The 9,897-nt window shown below is 54.9% G+C and overlaps 1 protein-coding gene across 1 annotated transcript; it reads left to right on the forward strand.

Moving 5' to 3' along the window:
* The first annotated feature begins 2,489 nt into the window (after positions 1 to 2,489).
* Positions 2,490 to 6,001, forward strand: WNT10B (Wnt family member 10B). Its single transcript, XM_052641054.1, has 4 exons — positions 2,490 to 2,563; positions 2,686 to 2,954; positions 4,653 to 5,026; positions 5,543 to 6,001. Exons 1-4 carry the CDS (start codon positions 2,490 to 2,492, stop codon positions 5,999 to 6,001), a joined length of 1,176 nt encoding a protein of 391 aa, XP_052497014.1.
* The last annotated feature ends 3,896 nt before the right edge of the window (positions 6,002 to 9,897 follow it).

Genomic DNA, 9,897 nt, shown 5'->3' on the forward strand with positions numbered 1-9,897 from the left:
AGCAGAGAAAAGCAGCCCTCTTTGATCACAGCTGTCCAGGGTCAGGAACTAGGGTACTTTCACCTCCCCAGCCTGCCTGAGGCCTGGCACATAAAGGTGATTAATAAATATCCCAACAGATGAAAGTTATTAATCTCTCTCAGACGGCTTTGCCCCCTAGACAGCAGTGCCCCCTGCAGCCCAGGGCAAGACCTGCAGCCACACAGACTAGAGGCTGACTGCCCAGGAAAGCTGCATGGCCACTACCAAGGAAGAGATGACTGTGGCTGTGGCTTTCAACCCCATGGCTCTGCTTCCCTGGGGGGCCTGTCTCTGAGTCAACTGCCAGCCTCAGGCGCGCGGGGCCAGCCGTGCCTTGGGCTGCGGTCTGGCAGGGGCGGGGGGCGGCTGGGAAGCCTGGGGCCCCTCTCTGGCAAAAATAGCCCACAGTGGTTAGAGCTGGGAGGGTGAGTCAGGCAGGAGCGCAGTGGCGCCTAACCCCTTCGCTGCCACTGGAACTCCCTAGGGTGGTTTGCCTCCGTCTGTGCAACCCACGATCAGACTCTTTGCCTGGCCGTCCTGAGGCTGGGCTCAGTTTGGGATTCCTCCTCTTTCCACGTGAAGCAAGTCTGAGAGTCTGGAGCAGGAATATGGGCCACCCCGGAGTGGCGACTTGGGATCTTAGGAAGGGCAGGGGACCTCTGCTGGCAAGGATGCCTGTGAGCCCAAGGAAGCACAGGGGCAGGCTGAAGATCTCCGGAGCTCCCGGAACCTCTGCCAGAGCTAAACTCTGAGGCCAGAGCTGACCCCTCCCAAGGGGCAGGCGTAGGGCTCCGAGGTGGGCGGAAGCCAAGCCACCCAGAAGGGAGCTACTCCCGCCGGCTCAGATTGCCCTGCAGCGCGTTCTCCCCAGGCTCTCGCGCGGAGACCAAGACCGTCCAGCCAGGCAAGTTCGATCTGAGTTCTGTCTTCATCTGGTCAAAGGCACCTTCCAGTCACTCAGCTATCGGTGGGGGAAACTGAGGCAAAGAGACATGACCACTGGGGACCAGAGGCTTGGCTCTCTAGTCTGGGTCACTACACCCTCCTTGCAGCCTTGGCGGTCCCAGAGCAGGTGAGTGGAACTCTGGCCACCTCCCCCTTCGGTGGGGCCAAGCCTGAAACCCAGGCGTCGGGGGAGAGGGTGTGTGAGTACGCTGGGAGGAGGGGGAGCGGCTGGGCTCCCCGGGTCAAGGCGGGGGGTGTGAGGAGTGGGGTGGGGATGCCCCGGGCTCGGGGAGGGGCCGCAGCTCTGTCAGCCGCGGCAGAGCCGCCGGTGAGCTCCGCGCGAGTAGAGCCAGAGCCCCCAGTTCTGTGCTCGCCCGCTCGCTCGCTTTCTCGATCACTCCCTCCCTTCCTCCCTCCCTTCCTCCCGGCGGCCGCGGCGGCGCTGGGGAAGCGGCGGAGAGGAGTGGCCCTGCCCTGGAAGAATGCGGCTCTGCCGAGGGGCCAGAACCCGACGCAGTCTCCCCACGGTTTGAACAGCCCGAGTCCAGGCGACCCAACCGCGCCGGTGGCAGACTCGGCCCCAGAGCAGCTGGAGGTAATCGGAATTGGCAAAGCAGGGAGGGCAGGGACTTGCACTCGGGGACGCGACAAGCACTCTGGTAGTCAGACAGACACGCATCCGCCCACGGGGGCACAGAGATGCAGAGAGAGCCCGGGATATTGCCAGAGATAAAGACCTAGCAAATAAAGCAGTGGCCCTAGATTTGGAGGGCAGTGAGTGGAGAGCAGAGGGGTGGGGGCTGAGGCTGGGGACCTGGTGGGGACCAGACGGGCAGTGCCAGGAGAGGAACATGTAGTTAGGAAAAGTAGCAGACGAAGAAAAGGACTCAGCCGGCACCACGGCCCATTTCAAGAGGGAAGCGAGGTCCCCTCCCAGACTTGTGGCACCTGGAGCCTCCCCTGGCTCCCTACTTGCAAAGGGCAGAGCAGGATGGGGAGCCCATTCCCCCATCGTGTTCAGGGAAGCTGCTAGACGGCACTTGGAGAGGACACTCCCCCACCCCCGGCCCCTCTCAATCCTGCCCCCAGGCCTCCTGAGCGTGAGCCGGTGAAGCTGTGTTGGGCCTGGGAAGCCAGTCTTGGGGCCCTTGAAAAGGGAGCGGTGGACAGGGTAGTGGAGAGCTGTTTGTGAGACTATCCAGCTGTTTGCACGTGAGTGTGTCTGTGTGCCGGGCACTGTGTCTGGCTGGGTGAGCTCCAGGACGCTGGCGTAAGTCCCAGTTTCCAGGCCCACACTCTTCTTCCAGGGCCCAGGTACCCTGGGAATCAAGGGCGTGATCTTACTGTTTTGTTTGAGCAGGATGAGAAGGGTCCGCGGGGTGGCCCTGGTGAGTTAGGAGCCGGAGTTGGGCATCCTTCGGTTGCCCAGGTGAGCCACGCGATTCTAGAGCACTCCCTAAGTGTCCCTGTCCTGCAGGCCCTGCTCGATCTGCCCATCGGGGCCTTCGGGCCCGGGATTCGACATGCGGGAGCAGCCCCGGCCGCGGCCTCCGCCCTCGGGCCTCGCCGGTCTCCTGTTCCTGGCGTTGTGCAGTCGGTGAGCGGTCCCTCTGTCACCCAGCCCGCGAGAGAAAGCCCTGGGCTAGAGGCGGGTCGGGAGGCGTCGGAGAGGGCGCGAAGGCCTGGACCGCAGACCTGAGACGCCTTCTCGGTTCCCAGGGCCCTCGGCAATGAGATTCTGGGCTTGAAGCTGCCGGGCGGCGGCGAGCCGCCGCTGACCGCCAACACAGTCTGCTTGACGCTGTCGGGCCTGAGCAAGCGGCAGCTGGGCCTGTGCCTGCGCAGCCCCGACGTGACGGCGTCTGCGCTCCAGGGCCTGCACATCGCGGTCCACGAGTGTCAGCACCAGCTGCGCGATCAGCGCTGGAACTGCTCGGCGCTCGAGGGCGGCGGCCGCCTGCCGCACCACAGCGCCATCCTCAAGCGCGGTGAGCCTGACCGGGCGAGTCTGCGCCGCCGCCGGGGCTGGGGGGCGGGGGGCAAGCCGACGCGAGCGGAGGCGGGAAGGGGCTGGTTCACCACTCTGGGAGGGGCCTCTCCGGGAATTCCCCCCCGGAGCTGCGCGGAGTAGGGTCTGGCCACCCGTCTGGGGCCCCGTGTTTCAGACTTCCACCTGCGCGCTGCCGGCAAGGCAGCTGGGTCCCTGCTCCCCTACCCCAGGGCCCCCCTTTCCTGCCTCCGCCCAGCTGATCTCGGCTGCACCTGTGAGCAAGAGATGCCCCCAGCCCTAGAAGCTTTAAACGCCCCCCTCCTCCTCGTCCCCCAATTTTTCTGCCCCTCCTCTCTGCATGGGACAAGCCCAGGCTGGTGTCCCCATAGCCTCAGCGGGGGTGGGGTGACGCCCCCAACCGTTTAAGGGTTAAACCTACTCTCCTAATTACTGGGGTTCCCAGGAGCAGAAGCTGGGAACAAAGACCCTGGTGGCTTTGAAGCCGGGGAGCATCCCCCTCCTCAGTGATGTGGGGGCCCCAGGTGGCTCTCACTTGAGCAGGTGAAGAAGCGCTGGAGGTGTCGAGAACAGGTCACTGTGGGGCCTGGCCTGGGGGCCCTGGTCTGGAAGGGCATCACTGTCTCTTGCTAGGCCATGCCCCAAGGAGTAAACTTCCATCCTGGGCTCAGCCCAAGGGTGGGGGCAATACTTTGGGGACTATGGGGTTAATAGGCAGCTGCCATCTGTGGGGGAATTCCCAAGACTTGTGCAAACAGCTTCACCCCTGGAGGCTTGAGGTTGGGGGATCAGGAGGCTGGGCCAGGAGCCCTGCATCCTGGGACGGGAGAGGCCTGGCCCCTAAAGAGGTGCTCCCATCCACTTAGGGCTCCAGAGAGGGGGGCTGCTTTTCTACAGGGCCTGGTGTAGGGGAAGGCTTTGATGGCCCAATGAGAAGCATGTCTAAGCCTGAGGAAGGCTTGTCATCCTGAGCCTCTGTGACCTCCAAGACATAACAAAGAAGTCAACATTTTGAGAGGACCTTAGGGAGAATCACCTCCACCTCTCTCCCTCTCCCAGCATTTTATAGAGTAATAGCAGGTTAGGATAAATATAAGGGGCAGTCTTAATGGGCAAATATAAAACTAGAAACTGGAAAGAGGAAGGACAGCTCCACAGCTCCAACACTTTGGGGATTTGGGGTTGGTGGAGGGTAAGTTGGTGAAAAGACTGATTTAAATAACCTTGATTAAAAAAACAACAACATCACAAAACCAAAGGCTTCTGCTTCCATCCCACCTGCAGGGCTGGGGAATTTCTAAGGCTTTCAGATATAGAACTAAGTGAACATATCTTCAAAGACCTCAAGGACTCTCTCTTAGTCATCTCTCATCCCCAGGGGTCTTTCCCTCTAGCCTAGCTCTTTCATCCACACCTGAAAACCCCAGACTTAAACAGAGCAAGAATGGGCCTCAGGGATCATCTCAATTCATCCTCTCCTTTATAGATGAGGAAACTGAGACTCTGTGCTTTTAGGTTCCTTTCCTTCTCCTGTGACTTGCTCCCAAACTACTCAGCTGGTAAATGGCAGGATCTGGAGTCAGGAAATTCTGGAATTGCAGGTTGGCTGTTTCCTTTGGCCTCCTTACTCTCAGTGGCCTGTCAGACTTACCCGTATCCACACCCCTTTCATCCCCAGGTTTCCGAGAGAGCGCTTTTTCCTTCTCCATGCTGGCTGCTGGGGTCATGCATGCAGTAGCCACCGCCTGCAGCCTGGGCAAGCTGGTGAGCTGCGGCTGTGGCTGGAAGGGCAGTGGTGAGCAGGATCGACTGAGGGCGAAACTGCTGCAGCTGCAGGCACTATCGCGGGGCAAAAGCTTTCCCCACTCCCTGCCCAGCACGGGCCCTGGCTCTGGTCCCAGCCCTGGTCCCCAGGACACGTGGGAATGGGGCGGCTGTAACCATGACATGGACTTCGGGGAGAAGTTCTCTCGGGATTTTTTGGATTCCAGGGAAGCTCCCCGGGACATCCAGGCACGAATGCGGATCCACAACAACAGGGTGGGGCGTCAGGTATGTGTGTGCAACTTGTCCTGGGTCTTCCTGGCGTTTTTTAAGGCCTGGCTAGATTTGAGAGGGCACAGCAGCATAAGAGGATGAGATGTGGGGGGTGACTGTTACCCACGGGGTGGCCTGGAGCCAAGCAAGTCACTGCCTTCCCTAGAATTTAGGGGTTCTCTGGGCTAGACTCCCTGGTTTACCAGTGTCCACTCTGGAAAGAGCACTGGACTGGGAGGCAGGACAACTGGAGCTGAGTCCTGTTGCCGGCTAGTTACCAGCCAAATCTCCGTAACCAGCTGTTTGTTGAAGATGGGCAATTTACTCTCTGCTCTGGCTTTAGTTCTCCAACATAAAACGAGGGAATGGCACTATTAGCCGTCTCACGGTGCCCTTTCCCTTCTGATAGTTCATCGCCATTCTTCCCTCTCTTTGTTCCTGTATGCTCTCTGCTCCCTCCCCTCTCCTGTGCCTCTGAGCTCTGTCCATTTGCTACCCTCCCCTCTCATTTCTTCCTCGCTGATGCTCTAGGTGGTAACTGAAAACTTGAAGCGGAAATGCAAGTGCCATGGCACATCAGGCAGCTGCCAGTTCAAGACGTGCTGGAGGGCAGCCCCAGAGTTCCGGGCAGTGGGAACAGCCTTGCGGGAGCGGCTGGGCCGGGCCATCTTCATTGATGCTCACAACCGCAACTCCGGAGCCTTCCAACCCCGCCTTCGGCCCCGTCGCCTCTCAGGAGAGCTGGTCTACTTCGAGAAGTCTCCTGACTTCTGCGAGCGAGACCCCGCTGTGGGCTCCCCAGGCACGCGGGGCCGGGCCTGCAACAAGACCAGCCGCCTGCTGGATGGCTGTGGCAGCCTGTGCTGTGGCCGCGGGCACAACGTGCTCCGGCAGACCCGAGTCGAGCGCTGTCATTGCCGCTTCCACTGGTGCTGCTACGTGCTGTGTGAAGAGTGCAAGGTCACAGAGTGGGTCAATGTGTGTAAGTGAGGGTCAGCTTCACTGTGGGGCTGGGGCAGGGGAGGGCCACGTTTGCAGCCTTTTGCTCTGATTTCTGTCCAGGGTCAATCTTGGCCCCTGGCAGCTCAAAGTGTCTACCTGGAAACAGCTTTGGGTCAGGTGGAGTCTGTGATGTGTGGCTTTCTCCCCCACAGTAGGAGGGCCTTGTGGGGGAGCTGTCACCCTCTTCTGTTCCTTGAACACCTGAATGGAGTAAGATGAACTGTGTTGCTCTCCCAGCCACCCAACCTGGGGTCCCTTTAACTCTCATATTCATATTCCTTTTGGCTGAGGAGTCCCTATAACTTGACCACTCTTTTCTTTTGTGGGATAGCCCCAGCATTGTGCGGAGCCATACAACCTATATCCAGAAAGAGACCTCTCATTCCTATTTGCTGTTTCCAAACTCCTCTACTGCAGCCTGGACCCCATCATAGGAGCCGGTGGTAGAGAGGTTTTTCTTAGGGAAGGGACACAGTACAGGGCACTCTAAAACCCTGAAAGTTGTCTGTCAAGGCCCTTAGGGAAGCTGTCTGCCCCCATTCAGATGTTGAAGGGAACCCTCCAAAGGAAGAATTTTACCCAAGACTCTCTGAGCCTCTTTTTCTTTCTTCAGCAGGAGGGGTGGGAATGGCTAATTTATTGTACTGAGACTTGTTCTTGGTTCTTGTTTGTAATAAAAATAAATTAAGTTCCTGGAATGGTGACTACAGATGGTGATATTTCTAGCCACACTTGGGATCCCAAGCCTGGCTTCTTTTCCAGGTGAATTCTCTTACCCTCCCACACTCAGTGACTTTATGTATATCATGCCCCATTCCAGAAGGGATTTGAAATGGTCTTCAGGTGACTCAGTTGACAATTTTTAGTGTGGAAAAAACTGGGTGGGGCAGGGGGACTTCTAGGTGTGAGGGACTCAAGATGTAAACATAGGCCCCATTCAGGTTCTCTGTGCCCCACCTCCAGATTTTGCCTTGGCCACTGCCCTATAACAGGGCTTGGATTTTCCTTTTTTCCTCAACTCATGGGCATGCCTATGTCCAATAAAACTTTATTCACAAAAATGGACTGCAGGGCCAGATTTGGTTCTTTGGCTGTGGTTTGTTTTGACACCTATCCTACACAGTGAGGTCACCTCTGTTCTGGGATTTGCAGGTCCTGAAGACGTCTCACCATTGAACCTGGACTCAAAAATGGCAGGTGCTTTTCTCTGTGGTTCCAAATTGGAGAACTTGATGATAGATGCGAGACTAACAGGAAACATATATAAAGGATTCCTATGCTCAAAATTGGAGTTTTTTGCTCTGGAAACCAGCAAAATCAGCATGCTACCCCCCTGAATTATTTGCATATGTAGTTTGTCTTTCCTTATTCAGAGCTCTTCAGCACTTAATCTCAGCAAAACAGCTCCTTTATCTTTTAAGAGATAACCATATCTAGAGACTTCCCTGGTGGCTCAGATGGTAAAGTGTCTGTCTACAATGCGGGAGACCCGGGTTTGATCCCTGGGTCAGGAAGATCCCCTGGAGAAGGAAATGGCAATCCACTCCAGTACTCTTGCCTGGAAAATCCCATGGACAGAGGAGCTTGGTAGGCTACAGTCCATGGGGTCGCAAAGAATCAGACACAACTGAGCGACTGCACTCATATCTAGAGAAAACAGAACTTCTTTTATTTCAATTCCACTTTCTTTCTATTCCTAGTGAAGTATCATTGAAAATAAACAATCATCTTTCAATTCAAAAAAGGAAGCTGTAGCACAAACTTAGAACTTTACAAATAACTGATTATTTATGGGGTTGCAAGATGCTGACTCTGTCAGGTCATCTCCTTGGCCAGGAGATGTAGAAATAGTCCTTTTCATACCTCTAGGCAATAGCTATATCTGCCCCCAATTACCCTCAAAATCAGGTACCATCGAGGTAGGAAGGAGAGGAAGGGGTGTTGGGTTAGGGTAGTACTTTATGGCAAAACTTGATGTCCTAAATTTTCACTTGCACACTGAGAATTCTTGGTTTGGGAATTTGATGGAGGTAGGCCTTTAGGCACTGACTGAGCTTCGTGTATGCACGGGACAGCAGGAGAGAGATGGATGCAGCTAGAATAGACATAGGATATGAGGGAAAATAATGATAAGGAACAGCCAGAGTGGGAATTTCTCACACTCAGGAAGAGGGAAGAGAATGGCCAATGAAATCACAGCAGGACTATTTCAGTTTTCCTCCAGTTCCTTCCTCTGTGCTCTCTTTGGCTCCTTTTCTCTTTCTAGCTTTCTCTCTTCTTTTGTCAGACATGCTCTGTGGCAAACTGAAGCCCCAAACCACAACCTTGAGAAATTCCAAATAGATTTTGTCAGCGAGGCCAACACCCCCCTCCCCACCCCTGCTCCCGGCTCACGCAATGGGCTCAGGCCCAGGCCTGGGGTCAGTGGCGGAGGGGGAGTGTGCAACCCACAGAGCGGGTGGCTAAAATTTCAGCCTTGGTTAGCGCCAATGGCAGCCAGAGGGATGGGGAAAGACTGATCAACTGTAGTCAGGCCTCTCAGCCTCCTTCAGCTCTGAATACAGCTCTTCTCCCCTTAGAGCATTAGCCTTTCAAGTGGCTGGGGAGCTGGGGAGTGGCAGTGGCTGGCTTATTGCTAGCTGAGCAGCCACCCACCTGTCTGTGCTCCTGTTTGCTCTACGGGGAGCACCCAGTAATGCTGCAATAGACACTTCCCTCTCCAGACTCCAGAGGGTGAAGGATAGCAGGGCTGGAAGATTCTCTAGTTCCATTCATCAGTTCTGACTCAAATACCTTGGGACTTACTGCTAACTATACAACACTATCACCATTTCCTTCCTTCTATCATACCTGGGACTCAACCTTGAGAGGATCTGAAGACTTGGGCAGGAACACTGACAGGTGTCACCTCCTGTCAGAGTCTCACAAGGCGTCTTGGTATGGTTGAGGCACTAACAAGGGCAGTTGCAAAGCATAATTTTGGTGATCAGTGCGAGGGCATAATCTGGTGGTGTGTGCCTTAAAAAATCTAGGAAAAGAAATGGAAAGAAAAATCATTTGGAGGTATCATGGAGCCCACTCTGCTGCTGCTACGTCGCTTCAGTTGTGTCCGACTCTGTGCGACCCCATAGACGGCAGCCCACCAGGCTCCCCCGTCCCTGGGATTCTCCAGGCAAGAACACTGGAGTGAGTTGCCATTTCCTTCTCCAATGCATGAAAGTGAAAAGTGAAAGTGAAGTCGCTCAGTCGTGTCCGACTTGTAGCGACCCCATGGACTGAAGCCCACCAGGCTCCTCCACCCATGGGATTTTCCAGGCAAGAGTACTGGAGTGGGGTGCCATTGCCTTCTCCAGAAGCCCACTCTAGGAGTCTGTAAAAACACTGGAGGAGTCTTCTGCCATTTAAACTACAGAGCTTAGGATTGCCAAAGGCCTTTGATGGCAACAGCCCAGGATGGATAGGATACAGTTCTTTTTGTTATAAACATACTCATTAGTCCTCTCATTCTTCATCATCTTTTAAAAAAAATCTTATTGGAGTATAGTTGGTTTACAATGTTGTGTTAGTTTCAAGTGTTCAGCAAAGTGATTAAGTTATACATATGTATATTATTCATATATATATATTCATTCTTTTTCAGATTCTTTTCTCATATAGGTTATCACAGAATATTTGAGTTTCCTGTGCTGTACAGTAGGTCCTTGTTGGTGATCTATTATATATATAGTAGTGTGTGTATTTTAATCTCAATCTCCTGATTTATCCCTACGGCCCCCCCATCCCACACCTCGTTTCTCATATGGTAACCACAAGTCTGTTTTTGATCATCCTTCACCAACTTTTTAAAAAATAATCCTTTCCTTTTACTGGCATATAGTTGATTT

This window comes from Budorcas taxicolor, chromosome 5 (genome assembly GCF_023091745.1).
Source record: "Budorcas taxicolor isolate Tak-1 chromosome 5, Takin1.1, whole genome shotgun sequence".
Taxonomy (NCBI): domain Eukaryota; kingdom Metazoa; phylum Chordata; class Mammalia; order Artiodactyla; family Bovidae; genus Budorcas; species Budorcas taxicolor.